This window comes from Octopus sinensis, linkage group LG3 (genome assembly GCF_006345805.1).
Source record: "Octopus sinensis linkage group LG3, ASM634580v1, whole genome shotgun sequence".
Classification (NCBI taxonomy): domain Eukaryota; kingdom Metazoa; phylum Mollusca; class Cephalopoda; order Octopoda; family Octopodidae; genus Octopus; species Octopus sinensis.
In genome coordinates this window covers 97,535,179-97,561,184 of record NC_042999.1, presented here as the reverse complement: position 1 = coordinate 97,561,184, position 26,006 = coordinate 97,535,179, and the positions used below count along the sequence as shown (strand labels likewise).

Sequence of the window (26,006 nt, the reverse complement as noted above, 5' to 3'; positions counted from 1 at the left end):
GAAAGGAAAGAAAGAAGGAGGATTTAACGTTTCGAGTAGAGCTCTTCATCAGAAACATAGGAAAAGGAAAGATCCAAAGAAGGGAAGATGGAGGAAAAAAATCACCGATACACACGTGGTCACATAAACGTCTGCCTTATATATATATATATATATTATATATATATATATATATATATATATATATATAAGGCAGACGTTAAATGAAAATGGGAACAAAACACATGACAAGATTTTAAAATTAAAAGTAAACAAAGCTATAAGTTGTCTCCTTACACAGTTCAACAGGTCCAACATTTTGCGTTTGATCACAGTATGCATTCTATTCATATCAATCTTCTCTTCTCCGCTAGAAATCTTTTCTAGAGTTTTGTTTAGTCTGAAGATAAAAAAACATATTTATATTTCAAAATTGCTCAACTAATTGATAGAAAAAACTAATATTTCTTTTTCTTTTTTCCTGGATGAAAGTTGTTTTTTGAATTTCTTTTATTTTACTGTTTTACATCTCTTTCCCAGGCTTGAATAGGGTAGGATAGCTTTTGAAGAGCAGTTAGTTTTTACACTGGATATTATTTTCCTTATTAACCACTCTCACCTTAGAGAAGGAATGAATCTGTTACTGTTCAGTTAAGCAAACTAGAGCAAGTAGAGTTACCATCTTACTTACAGGCACAATTCAAGATCATGTGGTCAGTAGACCAACATCTAAACATCACAGCCACTGAAAATCACAAAGTTAATAAAAATGTTAGGCAATCAGTCAAAGGATTGGTGACTTATCTAGTCACAAGCACGAAACCCAGTTCACCAAGTTACAAAGTTATGAAGGATACAGTTCAATAATGTAAGCAGCTGAAAGAATTTCTATAACTGATGAATGTTTCGTTTACTTTAAGTACCAAGTTTTGCCTGCCATAGATCAGAAGGGATCAACAAGAAATCCTTGCAATGTATTTTACCCTTAAAAATAGCAGTAAAAAACAGCAATGATGCTTGAAGAACCCATTTGGTTGTAGGACATGAATACTGTATACTGCTTCAAGCAAATGAAAATGGGCAATAATAAGTATAAATACAAATTAAATGAGCAGTTTGCTGGCAACTGACTGTCTCACCCTAAAATAAGTTGTTTCCCTAGTAATTACACTGGATCTTTGTAAAGAAATGCTAAATGGTATACACAGAGATATAGCCTGCAACTACCAACTTATGAAAGAGTTTTGTAAAATAAAGTCAAAATAATTCAGCAAATACAAATGTAATGTACAAAAGAGAAAGAATAGAAAGAATGGAAAAGAATGAAAGATAAATGAGAGTGAAGAATAAAGACAAGAGATAGTATTAAAAATGGGTAGAAATGAAGAGACAGAAAAGAAAATAGAGAGAAAGAACTTTGAAAAATTCAAAATATGAATGATAAAGGTAGCAGAAAAAAAAAAGTAATCTTACTGTGGAACTATTTCTGTAAGGTTTTCTTTCGGAACACTTCGGAAATGGAAATAGAAAAGGGTTACTGAATTTTCTATAAGCTCATGAGATACCTGTAATCAGATACAATAAAGCAATTGAGACAGAATAAAGCAAAAATAAATGGGTATTACATTTTTCTCATTTCATCCAACCCTAAAAATATTAGGTGAAGTTTATAGAAATATGCATGCCATAACATCCTTACAATGCAAAGCAAGATGTTTTGGGAAAGCATGATGTTACAATAAAGTTTCTTTATTAGAGAAGGTGACACTGAGAAAAAGATAGAAAGAGAGATATAGCAGATACACTAGAGTACAGCTAAACGAATAAAGTTTATAAATCAATTTTAACTTATCACTGCTGGTATATCATGCTTAACTTGGTTTTCAAAATGTCAGAGAGCTGGAGAGTGGGTGGGTGAGGGAAAGCGAGTGGGGTGGGGGCAGAGAGACGAAACCAAGCTTGACAGTTAACGTTTGTCAGCTATGAGAGAGGAACAGAAAATAAGGTCATGCCGACTGCATTGTAACCTTCATGTAATTTATTTAGACTTCATTGACAGACATTGAGGAACATATGGCTTCACTGAGCTGTTAGGTACATAGGAGTTGTTGCATATCGGTTAACATTGTTATATCACAACATTCAGAGTTGAAAAACCAGTGATCTTCACTAGAAAGTTGTGTTAGTAGTAGACCAAAGAGGGTGAAGAGAGAGCATGAGAACTGTAGAGTTAGAAGTGCTATCAATTACCAGTGACTTACCATGCTACAATAAGGCTTTTTTGTTTCAACAAAGTCACGCTGTAAAGGTGCAATAGGTGTATCATTCAGATATTCAAGCAGAATCTTCAATGCCATGACTTCCTTTTGTTGCTGGTAAGAAATAAATAAAGGCATATATTATTGTTGTTGTTATTATTATTATCATCATCATCTCATTATTATTAAAGCAGCGAGCTGGCTGAATCATTAGCATGCCAGAGTTCCAATTCCACCAAGGTCAACTTTGCCTTTCATCCTTTTGGGGGTTGATAAAATAAACACCAGTTGAACACTGGGGTTGATGTAATCGACTCACTCTCTCCCCCAAAATTGCTACCCTTGTGGCAAAATCTGAAACCATTATCTAAGGCAGTGAGCTGGCAGAATTATTAGCATGCCAGGCGAAATGCTTAGTGGTATTTCGTCTGTTGCTACTTTCCGAGTTCAAATGCTGCCAAGGACGACTTGCCTTTCATCGTCTTGGGGTTGATAAATTAAGTGCCAGTGAAACACTGGGGTCCCCTGCCCCAAAATTTCAGACTTTGTGCCTTTAGTAGAAATGATTATTATTATTATTAGTATTTTTTGCTTGTTATTAATCATTCTACTTATTGAAATTGTATTAATATTTACCATACCAAAATTTGTCAATAAATCTTGAGTATTGACAAAGCAACATATATACAAATTGCTTTTTAGGCCCTTTTGCAAAATTTGTTTCACATTCATGAAGTCCAAATTTGATCCAAGATTGCAGAACCTTCAGTAACTGCATCTTAAGTGAAATTGGAAGCTTGTGTGAAAGCTCCTGAGGATTACTTAGTACATAATTCCACTGATTAAAACAACAAACATTTATCAGTACTCACATTAGAGTTATTTTAGGAATAGAATATATGTTCAGTAAGTATCGATAGCACACAAAGTTTGTATTTCATGTTGGCCTGTTTTCCCTCCCACAGGGAAGGTTTTATTTTATACTGAGAGGGACACTCATTCAAAACTATTCCACAATGCCAAGGCAAGGACGCAGCAACACACACACATTACTGTACATCCATCAGATTTATTAAAAAGTTTAATACATGAAAACAACTTACTTTGGCCTGTGGACCTCTCCATGCAGAGAGAACTAAACCATGAGTGTCTTCATCTGAAGGGTAAAGAATTGCTTTTACAAGTGATCCAGTCAATGGAGTTATGGATGATTGCCATGGCCGAGAGAATGGAGCTTTATTATTCTGAAACAGACATAAAAAGGATTAAAGTGGCATAGTTTGTATATAATATATTAGTTATATTGAAACAGGTGATATGGGAAAGTGCAGCATTAACAACATAACATTTGTGGAGTAAATGCTGCGCTAATTTGACTAAGCAACATGCTATGTGGCCGTTTGGAGTATTTCAGACCCTAGTCTGTCATGGAAAATTGGAGGTGGGGGGCTTATGTGATTTTTGAATGCACTGAAAATCTGTCAATGGATATACTCTCTTTTGCAGCAGTCAGCGCTGTCTTACACGACTCATCATCTGAAATTTTAACACTTCTTTCAGGTTTGAAGCCCTACATCACTCATAAAGTAAATTTGGAAGAACTGTGGTTGTTCATTTGTGGGTAACAGGGAACCAATGAGGTGACAGACTTGCCCTTGAACTTTGAAGGCGTAAATTCATGTTTATGTATCTTCTTAGATGCACCAAACCATGTCATTTGAAATGCAGAGTTGTATTGTCGGATATTATTCAGAAAATCCTTTGACTGGATGGAAGTGCCTTCTAGAAGATTCATAAGAGGTTGGGAAGGAGCTGGTAGTGCTGGCAATGTTACCTGACCACCTGAACAGCACATACCATTTGTTTCATTGGAAAATTTTAAAGCTCTACAGGAATGACAATTTGGACAGTTATCATTTTTATAAGAATGGGATGGATTATATCTGAAAACAGCTTCAGGAGTTGTGAAGAACGAATTTGTACGTAGTCTGTTTCTGAGAGCTATTCTACTGGATTTCTGTCTAATCATTAAAACATTGATTTAATAATCCAGCATTAAGTACTGCAACATGCATTTGCTGATCTTGAGAAAATCTCATCTCTCTTCAGACTCTTGCCTTTGGTTTTCTACAATCTTCCTTGCTTTGTACTTGTTTCTGGAGAGATTATGTCTTTTCCGTGTTTCCCCCACACATTCCATAAAAATTTATTTGAAGAGAGCAGAAATTGAAAGAAGAGAAAGCGAGAAGGACAGAGAAAGAAAGTGAAAGATGTATGTATGCCTATATGAAATGGATGTGTGTGTGCATGTGTGAGAGAGAGAGAGAAAAAGAGAGAGAGATTGAGTGAGTGAGTGAGTGAAGGTGTGTTGTGATGATTGATGTCTTTTAAGGTACATGCACATATAGAAAATGTGACATCGTATAAAATGTTTACGATAGTTGATTTATGGAGAAGAATATAATGTTAATTTTTTGAAATGCAAATGTGTGAATGGAAATTAAGTAGCTGAAATAGTACTGAATCTTCTGATACCCCATACGTCAAAATCTGTAACTCGGTTCTGGAATGCATAAGGAATATATATATATAGGCCAGGCTTCTTTCAAACTGAAAGTATTATCTCACATTACAAAAGAGACGTAATACTGAAATAGTGTAAGAGATAAAGAGATTGCTCTGGGCTCACAATAGGCAAGAAGTTGGAAATTTATTTGGCCTGTGACACTGCATGGACATTGGCTTTTGTATTTGACGACTGTTTCTTTAAGTATTTTATTTCGGTTTTATGTATATATGTATGTTTGAGCCAATGAGGGAGATCTCTAAATGGTAGCTAGACCTGGTAGAAATAGCAGCCAAATCTCTCTCAAAACACCCTACTGTCTTAATCCAACAATTCTGCCTATTATGTAGTTTGAATGAGGAACTCTAAAGATTAAGATTATTAACCCCAAACTTGGATGGTGTTAAGTAGTGGAGATGTTTGGTAATTGTATGTGGTAGTTACTTTTGACTATTTCTTAATGAGGATAATTGATTGATACCACAATATATATATACACAACTTCAAGTGGAATTGGACATCATAAGAGAGACAGAGAGAGGAAAGAAGAGAGACAGCATAGCAATAGTTTTGGCTGACTGTTATCCTGTACTCCCCTTGTTGCTAGCAAAATGGTAAGTGCTGGCTGTCTGAGTAAACATGTTGATTTTAATGCCAGAAGAAACAGGACAAAAGATTACAAAAATAGCGATTCTCACTTTGAAAATCTTTTTAGATTACGGAATGTTCTGCTCTATCATGTATCCATGTTTAAAATTTCAGCATGGTCAGCTGAACAACACTCAAGTTATAAGCACACAGACAGACAAACAGAATGGATTTTATATATTAGATATATATATATATATATATATACACACACACATATATGCAAGTAGGCACAGATCTACATACAAAGAAAAGCACTATATATATCCACCCTCCCATATTGTTTATATATATATCTATTTGTATGATAAGTCAAAATAGTCACAGGAACTACCCATAAACCCCATAGATCCTTCTGATTGGTGTAAATCTCTCAACTTTCATCTGTAAAAATGGACACCTGTATTTAATATTCCCCTTAAATACATGGATTTTGCAAATCATATTTGTAATATCCTATGGATGAGGATACAACTAAAGCATGAGGTTTGTGGAAACATACATAGCAATACATTAAAGGATTTATGGATTTCTATCCAAAAGTTCTTATTACTATATATTGGGATGCTATCAGTAGGGTGAGGTGGGCAATGAGTACAGCAAAGAATTCAGGGTACAAGTAGGGGTTCATCAAGGATTGGTGCTCAGCCCCTTCTTGTTCATCATAGCCCTCCAGGCAATAACAGAGGAATTCAAGACAGGCTGCACCTAGGAGCTCCTCTATGCTGATGACTTTGCGCTTATAGCTGAATCATTACCTGAACTAGAAAAGTTCTAGGTATGGAAACAAGGTCTAACCTAGAAAAAGCCAAAGGCATAGTAAATAGAAAGGCAGACATCACAAATCCCCTCAGGTAGATGGCCCCGCTCAATCTGTAGAAAAGTTGTAGGTAGAAACTCCATAAGATGCACCCAATGTAAGCTTTGGACACACAAAAGGTGCAGCAACATCAAAGGAAGGTTAACAGAGAAACTATCCTTTGTTTGTGGGAGGTGCACAGTCATAATAAATGAACATGTGCAGAAAATTGACTTCATCAATTGCCAAGGGGCAAGCTAGAGGTAGTAGATAGCTTCTGGTATGTAGGCGACCAGGTTAGTAGCGAAGGTGGATGTTCCAAGAGTGTAGCTGTGAGAATAAGATTAGGTTGGTCAAAGTTCAGAGAGCTCCTACCCTGGCTGGCAACAAAGGGCCTCTCTCTCAGAGTGAAAGGCAGATTGTTTGATGTCTGTGTGCAAATAGCAATGCTGCATGGCAGTGAAACATGGGCTATAACAGCAAGAACATGCATAGGCTTGAAAGAAATGAAGCCAATGTTTCACTGGGTGTGCAATGTCAGTGTGCATGTTCGACAGAGTGTAAGCATCTTGAAAGAAAAGTTGGGCATAAGAGGCATCAGATGTGGTGTGCAAAAGAGACGACTGCACTGGTTTGGTCATGTGATGCATATGGATGAGAACAGCTGTGTAAAGAAGGGAACCTGTAGTAGAGGAAGACCCATGAAGACATGGGAAGGGATAGTGAAGCATGATCTTCGAATCTTGAACCTCACAGAGGCAATGACTAGTGACTGAGACTTTTGGCGATGTGCTCTGCTTAAGAGGACTTGTCAAGCCAAGCGCACCTGTGCTAGTGGCACATAAGAAAATCAACCTTGATTTTGCACGGAGGCAAAGTGGCCAAGTTTCTTTTTGAGCATTGGGCCTCATGGAGGCAAGTGGCCAAGTTCCTTTTTGAGCATTGGGCCTCATGGAGGCAAGTGACTGAGTTCCTTTTGTGTTGGGTCTGGGCCTCATGGAGGCAAAGTGGCTGAGTTCCTTTTGAGCATTGGGCCTCATGAAAGCAAGTGGCTGAGTTCCTTCTGAACATTGGGCCTCATGGAGGCAAGTGGCTCAGTTCCATTTGAGTGTTGGGCGTCACGGAGGCAAGGTGGCCAAGTTCCTTTCAAGTGTTGGGCCTCACAGAGGCAAGGCGGCTGAGTTTCCCAAAGTGTTGGGCACCATGGGGGCAAAGTGGATCAGTTCCTTTTGAGTGTTGGGCTTTAGTGTTTGAATTGCATGATAGTGGTTTTATCTCTAATTTATATTTTATATATATATTTATATTAGGTAACATATAATAGTTAAAAATAAAAGAGACTGAAAGAGGAGAAAGGAGAAGCTTTATAATCAACCGGTTAATTGAAAAATATCATTACCTTTTTAACGATCTTTTCTTCAAACTTCTGCAGTTGATGAAATAGGTCGTCATTACTCAGTTGACCCGTTATGATTAGGCAAAGATTTTCAGGTCGGTAAAAGTCTTTATGATAACTGCAAACCTAGTTGTAAGAAATTTACAATTTTGTTGTTTTCTCATCTGTTTTTTATTTTTTTGCAACAAATAATAAAAATATAGTTAATTACAAATAAAAATTTCAGATTAAATTATTTCCAATCAAGGCTAAGGCTGTGTGTGACACCTTTGCTGAAGTCGACCTATTCAAGATCAAGTAATTATATGTAGCATGCCGATGGTATACAAGGAAGTTATATATTGAATTTTTAATTAAAGCATTGTTAGTGTTATGACAACACTGACAGAAGTTACAACATTAAAACAATATTAAATTACTGATTAGTCATACTGTGATGTCTATAATAGGTGTTAGTTACAGAAATGTTAAGGACACCTCTTTAAGCTCCTATATAAAACAGAACATGCACAGTTTAATGTATCTGGTGGAGCCCACATTTCAGGTGATACCCGTGAGTGGAGTACACTCCATGCTAACATTCAATTTTGCAGTTACCACTCCTTACAGTTTTTCCTACCTTCTGGTACCCACTACTTACTTGGACCAAGATACATGCTGTTGTGTGGATCCAGGATGATTCAGATTAAACAGATCTACAGCAAAGATATTTCATCCATGGCAATCATATCTTTTTTTAATGGATAATGTACTGAGGAGCAAGTTATCCAAGGTGTTCTTTCTTTTTTTAGCTGATAAATAATATTATAAAAGCTATTGTGTTTCTTTCATTATATACTTACAGAATATTTATAGTATTCTCGAAGTAAAATAAGCAATATAACAGGAGAAATATAATTAAAGAGCCCTTAAGAGCCAAAAAAATGTAAAAATATATAAATAATATTTTTAGTTCAATTATGGCCTTTAATGAGTTAAGATAGTAAGATGTCTGCTTTTTAAAGTTAGTCAAGCTGACAGAGGCCACCTCAGTGGCTCAAGATATAAATGAATTGGACCATTGATGATAAGATATGTATCTATTTTAGCCAGTAGTACAATACCTTATTGACTTAGTATGCTGTTGTCTGCAACACACAAGACAGTCATGTATTCTAGACCATTCCTACCAATGATCTAAATGAACTGACCTTATCATATGTTGTACTTGTTCTCAAGTTCTTCAAGATGCCTCCAGTCTCTGATCTGTAACCACAGCCTTCAGGGTAGACATAACGTAACATTGCTAAATAGGCAAGACTTTCACCAGTGTTCTCTCTTGCCTGCATCTCACTGTACACCACACCTGCATCCTCACCGTTTCCATTTATGTGATGCACTTCAGTAATGTAACCTGATCTCTGTAATGTAAAAACATATATGCATTTGTATTATATAATAATAATTTCATTGAATAAAGTTTACTTTGGATTGTGGTGTGCAGCACAAAAAGACAACAGGGTTGAACAAAAACAGAAAGACAGACAAGACCCGAAAAAGAAGAAAATGTCAAAGAAACGGAAAAGAAAAAAAAAAAAGAGACAGATACATGGAAAATATTTGGTGACAGAGAGAACAGACATATACTGAGAAACAAACAATAAGTGCTGAAAAAAACATGACTAATTTTGTAATAGGGAGAAAGTATATACATACTGGCAGCGTTGGATAAAGTATGTGATCAAGGAAGATAGGTAACAGGTTGCAAAAGCCTTCACTGCCAGCTGTTGTAACAGTGTAACAAGTGTTGTCTGTGTTTGTCCAAGCATTTGTACCTGATGCAAGGCACCGATTAGCTAACATATCAAGAACACCCTGAAAAATAACAGAAGTGAAATAATACATAAAAAAGATAGATCATACTATTTTATTGAAGGAGAGGAAAGAAAATTTGTGTGTGCACATGTGTTTGTGTGTGTGTATGTATATATATATATATATATATATTATGAAGCTTCGTGATTGAATTTAGTTGGCGGAAGTTCTTGTCATGTGTGTACATGTGTATGAAAGTGCTTGTGCCTCCTAAAAGAGAGGAGGGAAGGTGATCCACGCCCGGTCGGGACGAAGCCAGAGGAAACTCTGCTGGAAGTCCGAAGCGCCTCTGACGTGCAAATCGATCGTCGGAACTGGGTGTAGGGGCGAAAGACCAATCAAACCGTCTAGCAGCTGGTTCCCTCTGAAGTTTCCCTCAGGATAGCTGGCGCCAGCGGGAGAACGACATGCAATTCCATCTGGTAAAGCGAACAACTGGAGGCCCCAGGGCCGTTGATGGCCTCGATCTACTCTTGAACTCGGAAGGGGCAAAACGGCCGCTCCTCTCTCTATCGGAGGCAGCCGCCGTTATACGATGATGATGATATATATATATATTTGTGCATATATATATATATATGTGTGTGTGTGTGTATATATATATATATATATATATATATATACATATATATGTATGTATGTATATATAAATTGAAGGAAATGAGCTAATAGATATGACTCAGAGAGGGCAGTGGCATGTACTTGAATAATACACACAAATATCTGAAATCATCAGAGAAGAACTTCTGTTAACAGATTACTAAGAATCTCTTCAAAGAAAATTTACTATACAAATTTATGAAGTTATTGTTATTTTAATAAACCTGATGGCATGAGGGATCCTCTGTTGGTTTCATCAATGATAATTCAGTTCGATCAACTGCCTCTTTGTCAAATCAATGTGTAAATGGTTGTGTATTCTCTAGCTGAATCAGTATGGACTATGAGACAATGCTGGACCTTTCAAAGGTACAATCCATTTAATGGGCTTCCACACACTTTCCATTTACCTATTTTCACTCACAAGGCTTGGGTCAACCCAATGCTATGGTATTAGTCACTTGTGAGACAGAACTCAGGACCTTATGAATGTGAAGCAAATTTCTTAACCACTAATTTGTGCTGACATTCAGTAAGGTAACTTATAGAGATCTTGAACCTCAGATGGAGTTAAACTGAGATTAATAAAATGTAAAATTTTGGATATTGTAAAGTTCTTTATTCTACTTAGTACCTTTTTATTTTAACATAAAATTCTAAGAGTCACATACAATGAAAAGCAAATTGGTGATTATGACAATTCTTTATTCTTAACAATGTGTTTTTTTTTTAATTTTTTTCATTTTTTCAAGTAGTAGTTTGGCAAAATCAGAAAACTCCTGTGGTATTTGGTTATGTCCTTTTATATTCTTTTTTGAAATCTCATTTATGGCCTCCTTACATTAGTAAAATAAGAACCAGCCAAACTGCTAAGTCCTCTTAAGCAGAGCACATCGCCATTGACAGCATGACTGCAGTCCAATAACGAAACTAGTAAAAGAACAAAATGGATGAGGTATTTTTGTTACAGCAATTATTTTTACAACTGAATGCTTTCTTATTGCTTTATGCTGAAGAAGGAAAAAGAGACAGGAGCCTGTTTTATTAATTACTAGCAGTAGTACCCAGTGTTGCAAGGGTCTTAATAAATTACCATTCAACAGTGGAAAGATGAGGCCTTACACTCAAGAAAATGTTTTGAGCTCTACCTTGGCTACTGTGTTCGTGCAATGCTCTTCTGATTTCAACACCTTACTCCTCAGCCCAGTGCAGATTAGAACCATACACTTGTGGAATGCTTTTAAGGCCCATTGTGAGGCCAACAGTTTAGAAACACCTTTCCTAAGAGCTCGCTGTCTGGCATCACTCTGAAGGTGATTATCACGGTCTTGTAACATTCGGAAAGATCAAGCAGCAGCAGTGTTTGCAGCATCTGTTGTCCAATGTCTATGGCACTGTTCCTCACTCTCCTCAGCACGTGTGGCTGAAATGCACGCGACATTAGTGGCTCAGTGACGTTTTTGCTGGGGACTTGTTTCAGAAGCTCTTGCGCACACACACGGACAGTTTGTTTTATATATATAGACAGATAAATTTAGTTTTAAGAACAAGCAGTCCATTACATTTACCATACAACCATTGTTTCTCACTTGTTTTCACAGAAGAGCAGAAAAGGTAAGCTGTAAATTAGAGATATGGATATGACACTCAGATGTAGTTATTTAATAGTTCTTCAGATCATTTAAACTGAATCAATTTGAAATACTTTGGAAAATTTCTTACATGGACAAATAAAAAGCTTCATATTTTTACCTTGTAAGGGTATTCTTCACTTCCAAGAAATACAAGATGTTCCAGTGTATGTGGTAGTCCATCATCATCGTGTGCTTCAGTGGCTGGAAAGTTAACAAAACAGAAAAAAACAATACAGCATTCTTAAACAGACTTAGATGTTTATAAGATGAGAAAAATAAACAAATAAACAGAGAAGGAAAGCCAGTCCCTATGACATTCTGGGCCTTGGAGAATGGTTAAGAAACAGAAGAGCAATTATTCATGGGTTGCAACTGAAGGAAGCAACATATTAAAATATCCTCAAATTGGAAAACTGGTCTTAAAAGGTAACAATTTTTTTAATTCTATAAAAAACTAGTGCAACAATTAGTTCCCTGCATAAAGTCATTGACTGTGAATAAAAATTATTCTCCTGATCTAAACTATAAATTTTCTGTGCTTCACTTTCTAATTAAGAGCCCCCTCTTTTTTTATATTATCATTCTTTTAAATTTAACATTACATTTGACAGCTGTAAATGTGACTATGTGTGAAGAAATTTACTTTCCAACCACATGGTTCAGTCCCATCGCATGACACTGTGAGCAAGTGTCTACTATAGCCCCAAGCTGACCAAAACTTTGTGAGTGTGTTTGCTAGACATAAAGAGAAACAATTTTGTCATATTATGTGTGTGTGAGGAAGAGAGGGAGAGAATGTTACAGCTTCTTTGCCTTGACTTCCCACGATAGCTACGAGTGCCACTGTCATGCAAGCAATATCCATTTCCAATCTTCTGTGAAAACATGTCTGGCCATAAGGAAATATTATCTTGCTTAGAAACAAGTGAAGGTTGGCATCCGGCCACAGGAAAATCTACTTCAACAAATTCCTTCTGACTCATGCAAAGTAAACGTTAAAATGATTATGATAACATTCTCAGTTACCTCCTAAATAATTTGGTCAGCATTACATGATAAGTAGATGGCAAAACATTTTAATCACACAAGAAAACAACTTAAAAAGAAAGTTTCTTATTGAAACTGTATAACTATAATGTCTCTTGACATTGGTATGGATAAATTTCTTAAACATCACCTTCTTAAGACATACTGAGGAAACCCCCTTCAGTCATGAATGACCATGGAATTGCACCTAGAAAGTTACCCTCTGAGACACAAGTCCAGGCAAGGTTGTTTATGGAAGGCCACCCATGCATACCAGCCTCCCCTCTCCACACCACTGATGTTATCCAAAGGAACGGCAAAGGCCAATACAGCTTGGCACCAGTGATGTCGCAACTCATTTCTACAGCTGATTTAACTGGAGCAACATGAAATAAAGTGTCTTGCTCAAGAAGACAACACGCAGCCCGGTTCGGGAATCAAACTCACAACCTCACGATTGTAAGCTCGACGCTCTAACCAGAGTCATGCACCTCCACATACTAGATAATGTAATATTGGGTGCAGTTCTTGAAAATATGCCTTTGAGCTTCAAGACCCTTGTTTCACTACCATGAAATGTTGCACTTCTTTACACAGATTCATACAATCTGCCCTCCACACACAGACAGAATCCCATTCTTGCTAGCAGAGGCAACAGCTACATGAACATTTTCCATCCTAGTCTTATTATAGTATGCTTTTGAATCACCCTCCTCCACTGCTTTGTTAGGTAATCTAGTAACAAAAACAATCAACTATTTCTAGGTAACCCACAAAACATTTGAAAGATTTTGTAGTCAATCCACTCCTGCGTATATCTAAAATAGGAAGTCTTTATTCTCTATCAGTCTGCCTGTAACCTCACTGCATCTTGTGCATCCATAGCTTCTATTGTCAAAAACACTGCAAGGTATTCCTAACTACTTCCCTGCAAATTGAGCATGGACACTTCATCATCATTTAACGTCAGTTTTCCATGCTGGTATGGACTGGACAGTCTGACAAGAGCTGGTCAGCTGAAGAGCTGCCTGGTTTCCATGTCTGTTTTGGCATGGTTTCTATGGCTGGATGCCCTTCCTAATGCCAACTACTTTCCAGAGTGTACTGGGTGCTTTTACACAGCACCAGCATGGGCACTTTTTTGTGGCACTAGCATGGGTGCTTTATGTGGGGCATCAGAACCCACAAGCGCGCAAGATTAGTGTTGCTCAGCTGAAGAGGAATGTAGGAAACCTGCCTGTATGCAAGGACAACCATGATTTTACTTAGCTTGATGTGTCTCTTCAAAGCACAGCAAACTGCCAGCAGTCTCAGTCATTTGTCATCTCCGTGAGGCCTAATGTCTGCAGATTTTTTTCACTGCTTCATCCCAGGTCTTCCTGGGTGGATTCCTTTCACATGTTCCCTCCACAATTAGAGATCTTTTTGATGCAGCTGTCCTCATCCATACACATCACATGACCACACAAGCAGTCTTCTCCCTTGCACACTACATCTGATGTCTCTTATGTCCAGTTTTATTCTCAAATCACTTACACTGACATTCATCCAGCAGAGCATACTGGTTTCATTTCTTTCACGCCTTTGCATGTCCTCAGTAGTCACAATCCATGTCTCACTGTGATGTAGCATAGTTGTTTGTACACAGGCATCATACAATCTGCCTCTCACTCTGAAGGAGAGGACTTTTGTTGCTAACAGAGGTAGCAGCTCTATAAACTTTGCCCAGCCTGTTCTTATTCTAACAGCTATGCTTTTGGAACAACCTTCACCAAATACTTGGTCATCTCAGTAACAGAAGATCCCCTTCAACATTTGAGGGAGTCTATTTTCTCCTTTTTTCTTTAGCAGATTCATCTCTGACAAGTAGGCCATCAGCATATAGCTCTGAGATGGCTAATCTATAAATTCTTTAGCTATGGCCTGAGAACAAAGCTAGCATGGATACCAACCTGGACAATATTTTAACCACTGGTAAAACGAAAAAGCACATAACCATAGCAAGAGCATAATTATATACTCCAACACACTGCCACTATTTTGGAACCTCATTTTGATCTAACAGTGTTTCCATATTATTTTATTGACAAAACCTTATTTAAAACATCCACCCCAGGTTTTTAAGAAGTAACACTACATTTTTAAACCTAAAATAATTTTGACAAAGTGTGGTTAGGTGAAAAAGGTATTACCATCTCATGAAATCTTTAGTTTCAAAATACTGAAGATGTTCTGTCCTGTCTCTAGAGCAGATTACATTCACTCACCAACTATAAATAAGGAAATAGTCTAGCTTTCTAGATTTGGCCAGCAGAGTTAGTCTTTCTCCTATAAGAAAGTGAAGTAAACTGTCATTCCTACAGAATTAAAACTGACATAACTACTGAACACTTGCTACAATTTCTACTTTATGTATAAATTGTAGCACAACAGTAACTGTCTATATTAGAAGTTGTAATTATCGATATTGGAAGTTAACTCAAGTAACTGTTGACATTGCAGTAACTATTTATATTTAATGACTCAATAACAAAGCCTCTGATTTAATGGGTTTTTTTCTTGTTTCAGTGTTTCTTTTCAGATATTGGAAAAAACAAGATTTTTTTTCACATATCTGTAATATCATTAAACTGTACTATTGTGTGCAAATCATGTATTTACAGTTAAATGAATTGATTTAATAACTATCATTATAATATTTAAATGAAAGGATATTTTCTTAGCCAAAATAGTGACTTTTTCTCTCATTCCATTCACGTCTAAGTCATTCAATCAGCTAAAAGTTGCAGTCAAATGCCCCTCAAATCACACATTCTACTACTGTCTCAAACAAGATACATTGGAATACTTTTGATCATAGGTCGCCTCAATCAAGGTTTACCTTTGGACAAATAAGCAGTATATTTTAAACAAAATGACTCCTCAATTGGAAGTGAAGTGCATAATGTGCTTTGCGAAGAAAATAGAAATTAACTTTGAATTAATTATACTGTTTAGGCCTAGATCAACTATGACTGAGCAAACTTATAATCAAAAGCTTTCCAACTGTGACCATCATTTTAAAATGAATAGTGTTTTCAGGTCATGCATCCATGTATGTAGTGATAAGTTTATTGAAGTATGATATAGTTTAGTCTCATGTCAGTCCTAACTGAGTAGACTTATGGTGAAAAGTGTCTCTGCTTTGACTATTCCATTTCCTGTCATATATTGAATACTAATGCCCTTTTTTACTATGCTTCTCTAGTTTATCAGGGATTAACAGAGTTCGAAGATTGATGCATTTAATTGTCGCTCAACCCCAGGTCAGCCTACATCCAGAAGACTAAGAAACAAGACATTAGTTATGGCTATTCCATATTTTATTCAAATTTGACACATCTAAAAAACTATGTTATCCAATGTATCTTTTTTTGAAGTTAGTAGGATGTAATTTGAGAGAGAGTCAGAGTTAGCTGCTATTTCTGTAAGGCCTAGCAGCTATGCAAATGCTTAGTGTGACAAATATAGCAATGAACATCAGCCTCATTTTTTTATGTAACTAGGACAATGATACCAATTTTAAGACAACAGGGCATGATTCAAAGGTGATTTGGTTACTACTTCTAGCAAGTCGAATGGCCACATACAAGCTCTTTCATTGGCTTCTTCAATGAACTTTTAAAAAGTGTTCCAACTATCACCAACCAGTCTTTTATAAAGTATTACAGTTCCACCCATCCAGTCTTTTATAAGAACATTGTACCATGCTTGTCCTATGTTCCAAACATGACCATCTTGTCTTTAAACCAAATCATCCTCATCTTATAACCTGTCTTTTGTTTTTAAAGACACACTGGATTAAGTAGAATGGAATGCACTATGCTGGATCAGAGCTAGTCTGGGACTAGACAATAATGACAGACCCATGTGCATGTGTATATACTATCACCCAATGTGCTCAAAAATAACTACATTCCTCTTCATTATATAAATTTTGTTAAAATTAATCCATAAAAATTTTGAAAAACATACATTACCGTAACTAAGACCCAGCGTTTATTTTTCAACATATTACAATTGCTACCAAAAAAAAAAAAAAAAATGAGTAAACCACAAATAGAATGCCTTTGATTAAAAGTCTCTTTGTTTCACTGTTTGTGCATGCTCAAAATGAGTAGGAATTTTTTCCACTTTGGAAATTTTATGGAAGATGTAAAGGGGTTATAAAGACCACAGATATCTGGGAAACTGATTTCCCCAAATGTACTAGTGGCTTTCTGGAAGTTGTAGATAATTTTTGTTACCTAGGTGACCTAATTAGCAGTGGAAGAGGTTGTACAGAAAGTGTAATTGCTAGAATAATATGGAGAACGTTCAGAGAGCTTTTATCTCTGTTGAGTTGAATCCACATCTCTTCTATATATGAAACGCTTACAATGGTTTTATTCTTGTCATGTTTACTTATCATAAGAGTTTTTCAACCCAATATTTACAAGCTATTCTTAATAGTTTTATATGTACAAGATTGAATTCCAAAAAAGATTTCTTCCACTTTCTCTTAAATGTTTGTAAATTATGACATATATATATATAGGCATGGCTGTGAAGTTAGCTTCTCAAAGGTTTAGTCCCACTGTGTGGCTCTGTGGGCAAGTGTTTTCTACTATAGCCTCGATTAAAATCCCAAATTTTATTTAATTTGCTTTGCTGGAGCAACTGTTTTGTCGAAGATGTATCTTGTCATGAATTGCTTGAAATATGAAGTAGAAAAACAGCCGACAACTGATGGAGGGTCGTTTTTTAATGTTGCTTGTCTTTTTTTCCCATTTGTTTCTTTCCTTTTTTGCAAAATAATGTTCGTATTCCATGTTTTCGTATTTCAAGTTGTTTACATTCTGCGATGTCCTGTACCCATATATGCATATGTATATACATATATATGTATGTACACATATGTATGTATATATGCATATATATATATCTAGGTTTAGAATCAAAAGGCCTTAGAGTCAATGTAGCAAAGACCAAAGTTATAGTAAGTAGGAAGGTGAACTCAGCACACATCCCCTCAGTGGCCCTGCTCGATCTGTAGAAAAGGTGTAGGCAGAAGCTCCATAAGATGTACCCAGTGTAAGCTATGGACACATAAGAGGTGCAGCAACATCAAAGGAAAATTAACTGAAAAGATAGCTTTCATGTGCGGCAGATGCACAGGGGCAATAGACACCACAGATACTCAGAAAACAGATTCCATCACACTCCAGGGGAAGAAACTAGAAGTAGTTGATAGTTTTCGCTACCTAGGTGACCAAGTTAGTAGTGGAGGTGGATGCTCAGAGAGTGTCACCACCAGAATACGAATAGCCTGGGTAAAGTTTAGAAAGCTTCTACCCCTACTGGTGACAAAGGGTCTCTCGCTCAGAGTGAAAGGTAGATTGTATGACACATGTGTGCGAACTGCCATGCTTAACAGTACTGAAACATGGGCTGTGACTGCAGAGGACATGCGTAGGCTTGAAAGAGATGAAGCTAGCATGATCCACTGGATGTGTAATGTCAGTGTGCACACACGACAGAGTGAAGGCGCCCTGAGAGAAATGCTGGACATAAGAAGCATTGGATGTGGCGTGCAAGAGAGACGTTTGCACTGGTATGGTCATGTACTACGGATGGACGAGGAGAGATGTGTGAAGAAGTGCCACTCCCAAACAGTTGAAAGAATCCGGGGTAGAGGTAAACCCAGGAAGACACGGGATGAGGTGGTCAAGTATGACCTTCAAACGTTGGGCCTCATAGAAACAATGACGAAAGACCAAGACCTCTGGAGATATGCTTCACATAGCAGCCCCAGCCCATCCAAAGTACCTTGGATCGCAGGATGGCCTGCTGTGCTTACCTTGAATCGTAGGGTGACCTGCTGTGCTTGAGGAGACCTATTGAGTCAAGTACATCAACATAAAATAAAAATCAAATGGAAATTGTAGTTGTGATACCTGTGCCGGTGACATGTAAAAAGCACTATCTGAATGTGGCCAATGCCAGCGCCACCTTGACTGGCTTCCGTGCCGGTGGCACATACAAAGCACCGACCGATCGTGGCCAGCCGGCCTCCCCTGGCACCTGTAGCAGTGGCATGTAAAAAGCACCCAGGCGTTAGGAAGGGCATCCAGCTGTAGAAACACTGCCAGATCAGACTGGAGCCTGGTGCAGCCTCCTGGCTTCCCAGACCCCAGTCGAACCATCCAACCCACGCTACCATGGAAAACGGATGTTAAACGATGATGATATTTATATTGTATGATTGAACGCCATGCATCCATTTCCAAGCAAGTTTTATCTATATATACAGAAAAGAAATGGAGCAACAATTAACAGTTAGAAGTTGATCACTGGTATTAAAAGGTCATAGTTTAATTGTAGTTCAAGAACATTTACAGCTGTTTCAGTCTGTTATTTCAAACTGTTATAGCAGTTTGGTAATTTTATGGAAGATGTACAGGGGCCATAAAGACAGTTTGTTATAACAAACTGAAATAAACTGAAACAACTGTAAATGTTCTTGAACAATTAAACTATGATCTTTTAATACCAATGATCAACTTCTAATTGTTACCTGTTGCTCCATTTCTTTTCTTATCTGTATATACTTGCTTTATTTATTTTATCTGGTTTTACCATTTAAATTACCAACTACTGTTAACCTTATAGCAAGGCCTATACATAGTGCGGTAATACACCAGTAGTGCCTATGGATACATTTATACCTTAGACGGTTGCATAACCTCTAACTCAATTTATATACGTGTGTGTATTTATTTGTCTCCGCCATCACTGCTTGACAATCGGTGTTGATGTGTTTATATCACCATAACTTAGCAGTTTGGTAAAACAGACATAGAATAAGTACTAAGCTTTAAAAAAAAATAAGCTCTGGGGTTAAATTGTTTGACTAAAAACCCTTCAAGGCTGAGCTCCAGTATGGCTGCAGTCAAATGACTGAAACAAGATAAAAATAAAAAGATGAAAGATATATTTACACACACTCACACGACATAGCTACACGAACGAACTCCCTATCAAATTTCAGAAAAATGAGCATTTTAAAAAACTTTCTACAAATGCCTTTCAAATTGTGTAGATTCCAATTGTATCGAATTTGTTGTGAGCATATCTTCGAAGGGGATGGTAGAGTTAAGTTTCTGATAAATTACACAGATCTTTTCCTTTTGAACAGCAGTTTTCAACACAATTTCTAGTTAACTAAACACTTTTAAACTTTGTATACTAGTAGAATGTGTTTATAAAACATCATTTTTTCTTGGCTTTATTGAGAAAATTCTATATGTCGTAACATATTTCCACTTTAAAATCGAGCTTTTCGGCAATTTTAACCAATCAAATACGTCCATTTGGAGTCAAAACATACCGTGCTGTATAAATATGTCCTCGTTTAAGAAACAGACTGGGTTTATTTACATTTGCGAAGAAAAAAAGATACCCTTCCCCCACCCCTAACTAAACCTGACCCTAAAATAGATTGAAATGCAACAGATCGATACTAGAGCCGTAATTATGGGTGACAATTTCATACGACACCGCTACGGAAAATGGGATTTTTTTTCTAGCGGTGTCGTATGAAATTGTCACCCATAATTATGGCCCTAGTATTGATCTATTGCATTTCAATCTATTTTAGGGTTAGGTTTAGTTAGAGTTAGGGTTAGGGGTGGGGGAAGGGTATCCTTTTTTCTTCATTCATACAGCACGGTATGTTTTGACTCCAAATGGACGTATTTGATTGGTTAAAATTGCCGGAAAACTCGATTTTAAAGTGGAAATATGTTACGACATATAGAATTTTCTCAATAAAGCCAAGAAAAAATTATGTTTTATAAACACATTCTACCAGTATACAAAGTTTAAAAGTGTTTAGTTAACTAGAAATTGTGTTGACATATGCCGTTCAAAAGGAAAAGATCCGTCGGCTTTGTTTCCTCATAACTCTCAGAAAGAGGGTTATCTTAAAATAAAAGTTTCTACAAATACCTTTCAGTTGATATGGATCACAATTATATTGGAATTTAATGTGAAAAAGAAATTAATGGCGGGCACACACAGACTGAAACAAACCACGTATTTGCTTTTTTCAAAATTTTAATTTTCTTTTTGTAGATATGTGTATATATACGTGTGCGTGTGCATAAAAACACGAAGTTCTTAAGGGAAAAAACTCTTACAAAACTATTTTGAAGTGTGTAATGAGACTAAAATAAATTTGACACGCCAAATTTTTTAAGAGCAACAGAATAGATGAAACTAATTCAAATCAACGCTACTGTATCACAGGAACATAACTTTTCCATTGATTTCCAGAGAAATAAAATCGGAATATCATAAACACAGCGTTCAACAGTCAGCTGTATAACGAAAAATAAAAACGACAAATTTTGAAACCTGCGTTTTAGAGATTTCATATTCCTCTAATATATATGCCTTACGCAACACATACAGTGGAGCCTTTTAAATAACTGATAACATTCAACAAATGATAAATCCTGAGCGGTTTGGGATCACTGATTTTCATGTTTGATAACATTCATGTCCATGGGATGCTTCAAACGTGCGTATATATATATATATATATATGCTAAACTGGCAAAATGACCATTCCGAAATATAACAATATCTGTTTCAACACACGACTTCACATAAAAACATAAAAAATCTTGCACAACAAATATTTAAACGTATATATATATATATATATATATATATATATAGGTATGTGTGAGTATTTAAAAATTACCTGCATATATGTGTATGTGTGCGTGTGTCTGTCTATATCATCATACATGTATATGCCTATGTATGTTTATTCACACACGTACATAATGGAATAGAAACAATATCAATTTATAATTTGAATACTTAAATTACAAACGCTCAATAAACTGTTATATTCCTAATGCAGTCCGTTAACAGGCCTACGTTTGAAAATATACCCACACAACTACGATAGAGGTGAGTTCGTGTGATTATTCGTTAAGAAAATGATTCGTGTGTGATCAAGTGAGTATCTATATACGACACTAATCAATAACAGGTTAAAAGTTTCCAAAGGTCGATTCCTGAGGAGTGAACTAAGGCAATGTAAAAGTCTATTTGGGGGCGTTTAGGTTAAAGGTTACGAAAGGCGAATGGGGGCAAAAATATAAAGAATTTAAAATGTTTTGGGGAAAAAATCGTTATTTCTGTCGTATAGAACATAGAAATAACTAAGGGGGGGGTGAGACCCTACCCCTTTTTCTTCGCCATTAAGTGTGGGATTTCTATTTCTTTCCAGAGCTCCATCCTACTTCTTCCTAGAAATGCAATGATTTGCTAACAGCAGTTCTAAACTCGTGAACTCAAAAATCATATGTTCTAGACTGTAGTCCTCAGATAAATCCAACCCCAGATGTTGACATTATTGCCCCTTCGCAACATTAATGAGAATTTGCCTCAATTTTCTTTATTTGCCATGATTTTGGACAAGTTGAAAGCATTAATTCTATTTTAATTTTATTGGACAATGCAATTTGCTCACTCCTTTTCAATCCTCACAACCCCATGAGAAATACTGCCCTAGGACATGCCTTGGTTACTTCTACGTAGTCGTGTGATATGACAGACACAGAATTCAAAAATATTTATGGTTATGTCTTGGATTATCCTAAGTCTGCCCCATCAACTATTTTGGTGTCAGTTCACTGAGGTTCTTTCATTAGCAACTGAAATAACCTAGCTTATGTACTAGTGCATCCAAGAGGTTAAGACCCATTTTCTCTAGCACGTTAAGGACGAATTGATTTTATTATAGCCATAAAGGCTTGACACAGAGTACAATACAAAGTGAGGGGTCGGGGATCGAATGATAAAACACAAATATGAACCAATTGAATAAAAATTTGAAATATATGCGGATGATAGGACAACACAAAAATAACACAAGAGTGGGGGACGAGTTTGATCCCACAAGCCCCGTTCCACTACTGAACTCTTCGATCACCTTTATATCTTCACTCATGCAGGTTCATTTATTCTTAACACGCTCGCCACTTTCTTTCATATTTTACCATATATATTGGGTGAAGACACTTGTCACTACGCCTTTCATTCGTGTCCTCCATACAACCTCTTTCGCTATAGCCACCGCGGTGAGAAAACAAACCTTTCCTTCCCTGTTCAGAGAGGATGGTAGAACAATCTTTATGATTGACTCGGAAGACAGTTGTACTCCTCCTAAACGCAACAGTCGTTGAAAATCATGTTTGAGATGGTTGACACTGCATCTCTTCAAATCCATTGAATATTTATTGAACCAAATTAGTGCTGGTGTCCTGAGCAAGGCACATAACTCTGCTTGACTGAACATGGGTTTCTATTCCCTGTTGCTTTAGGGAGAGAATTCGGTTGCAAAAAACGTTTCTTTCGGTGTAGTTTTGAAATAACTTATTCTACCTAGGAAAGGAAAAAGTCAAAAGATTTGTGTTTATCTCCTTCAATTTTCCTTTTATTGTATCCTGCGTCTCATATAACCGGAATTATAATGCTGAAAAAATTTTTTCCTCAAAATTTCAAGTTTTTTTTTAATAAAAAAGATTTTATTTTCCACCAACATTTAATAGAATTATATACATAATACAAAACCACATTGAAATACAAATCCCAAACCGAACAAAACACAAACGTGAACGAAAAAAAACATCAATTCAACACCAAGTGCACATCACAAGGTTCAACGCAGCCTTCTGAAGCAAGCCAGCACACTCGCTACCTTACCACGGGTGTCACCCGATATCATGGTAAGGCCAGTCGCCAACGATGAGAACTTCGCTGTTAGCGACCCAGCCCCCTCCAAACGTCTCAAACGCTACAACGCGGCATCCAGGATGTGGGAGGGGGAAAAGGAGTCACAGACTGTGATATTCCAGATGAGGCACTTACCTTTTGTCCAGGGGCAAAGCCTAAGACCATCTGGTCTCTCCCATCATTTCTGGATAATTCCGTTGGCTCCAGAACTGGGGGAATATTAACCCGAGCCAAGGCCCACTTAATGATTAAGTTTAGCTCGGTGTGACGAGCTAAACCAGTATTTGGGTGGTAGGACAAACCATGAAGGCCTGCCAGTGGAGTCGAGTGACCTACCACATTTCAGTTCTCAGACATCGCCTCACACACAGAGCAATGGAGATGTGGAGCCCCAATGATGGTCACGGGAAGGGCATCAATCCAGTCCCTTGACAATTATTTTTTGAACCCCTATTTTCGTGCTTTTACTTTCCTCATGAGATAGTGATAATTATTCCTAAGTCCACTTACAATTATGCCCACCCACGCAATTATGCAAAATGTAAAATAAGTTTTCTTTAAAAAAAAAAGGTCTATTACGTTTATGTTGCTGTGAATTTTGTTTCCACAGTAACAACTGAGGCCAAAATTTGTTTATTTTGTAACTAAGGTGTATATAAATAACTGTTTACAAATATAACCAAAAGCAAAATTTTCTAAACAGTAATCGCGTGGGGATGTGCGTTTGTCGCAGAATCACCACGTCATGACGTCACGTGACCACTCATAGTTACGAAAAACTGAAAAAACGCCACAAAATTTTGGCTTCAAAAAGAAAAATCAACATTCATAAAAAATATAGACAGTATGTTTTTCTTTCTACTCCCATTTGTCAAGTAACGATTCCCTTCGGCCTTCGTTTTTAATTTTGGATTTTCATGTTGGGAAAATAAATTTTCTGTCCATTACCATGTCAGCAGCAATTACATCTTAGCATTGACTCGTTGTCTACAAATTGTTTTTGATTTTCAGTTTCATTTCGACTGTGCCCCCGTTCTTTGAGAAGGGCGGGGGAAACATGACAGGCAATCTTACCTTTCAAGGTAAAGAATTGTATTTCTTGTCAGCATACGAAAACAATCTTGCAAAGTGAGGAATTGTCAACTCTTATCATCCGGTCATAAATAAACATGATAGAATGACAAAGATTGTAAGACACAAATTTCCTTGCTAGAGAAGTAGAGGATAACCGTTTGTGATGATATGATAGAGACATGAATAGTGATATAGGTGAGAAAGTAAAAAAGACAGATGACGAATAAAGACGCAGAAAGAAACGGTTAAACACATATTTGTGTCGTTTAACCTAAGGCTAGCCTTGATCAAGTCTATAACATTTACTTTTACATAGAATTACATGACCATTCTGTCACTTTTTTAAGGTGGAAGAGTGCGATTTAAGGATATTTAATGCGATCTACAAAGGATATTTAATGCGAGAGATGTTTTGTGTTTGTATGTGTGCGCGTGCATAAAAGTGACATAGAGAAGACAAAGAAAAAACAGGAAATATAAAAATATACATGTTAGTTTACTATGAGTGTATTTGTGTTAAGAGACTTTGGGGGATAGAAAACAAAAATGCAGACACAGAAGAAATGAGTTTGTGTAAAAGATTAAAAAAAACTAAAAAAAACGCATGGGCAACAAAGAAAGACAATCAAAAAGACAAACTTATAAAACTGTAGTAAATGGGAGATGAAAGGAGAGATGAGTAAAAGTTTTACCTAAACAAAAATATCCATTGACAATTGGTCCATCAACAGCAGCCAGGAACACAGACAGGCCTGTGGTTTTTGATTTATATTTCGATACTGGGATATAGCCATTGGCTTTTACTGTACAAATGTATTCGAAGTCGCCCAGTGCCATAGCCACTTGTTGGCGGTAATAATGTTATTGTTTATTCTGTTGATGATGATAAGTTAAGTCAACGATCAATTGACAAAAGTCAATGTTTCTATCCCTGCAAAAGTTAAATCCTAGCCCGAAAACCGTTCTGACAAGACGCAGTGCCGTTGCTGTATTCTAAACTGTTTGGCTGGATTTTCGTTTGGTTTCTGTTTGACAGGAAGTAAACGAGATTACCTGTCTCGTTCGTTGCTAACTTCCTGTTAATGTTGCTCAACGCTGTATAGCGTTCGTTTATTTAATCTTCTGTCTTAAAAAGTAATTTGTTCTACTCTTTCTTTTGTTCTGTTTTCCTTTCCCACTGTAATTCATTTCCATGTTCATGTCTCCGGTATTTGCAACATTACCAGTTAAGCATTTGGGTTAATGTAATCAACTATCCCCTTTCCCCACAAAAATTCAGGTCTTACATTATTAAAAGGGGCGAAGTTTCGCATGTCGTAGCTCAGATTTCCGTCGATTT

General features: G+C 36.7%; 1 protein-coding gene across 1 annotated transcript in view; it reads right to left on the bottom strand.

Annotated features, from left to right (window-relative positions):
- The window catches only part of LOC115209301 (uncharacterized protein C05D11.1), a 44,240-nt gene extending 18,509 nt beyond the window's left edge, over window positions 1-25,731 (bottom strand). Inside the window, exons 1-9 of the mRNA XM_029777639.2 lie at window positions 25,360-25,731; window positions 11,853-11,935; window positions 9,342-9,500; window positions 8,837-9,046; window positions 7,650-7,772; window positions 3,341-3,481; window positions 2,241-2,351; window positions 1,453-1,544; window positions 277-379 (exon numbers count right to left, since the gene is read on the bottom strand). Coding sequence (XP_029633499.1) covers window positions 277-379; window positions 1,453-1,544; window positions 2,241-2,351; window positions 3,341-3,481; window positions 7,650-7,772; window positions 8,837-9,046; window positions 9,342-9,500; window positions 11,853-11,935; window positions 25,360-25,504 — 1,167 coding nt within the window. The 5' untranslated portion in view covers window positions 25,505-25,731. The remainder of the gene's footprint in view (window positions 1-276; window positions 380-1,452; window positions 1,545-2,240; window positions 2,352-3,340; window positions 3,482-7,649; window positions 7,773-8,836; window positions 9,047-9,341; window positions 9,501-11,852; window positions 11,936-25,359) is intronic.
- Between the last annotated feature and the right edge of the window lie 275 nt (window positions 25,732-26,006).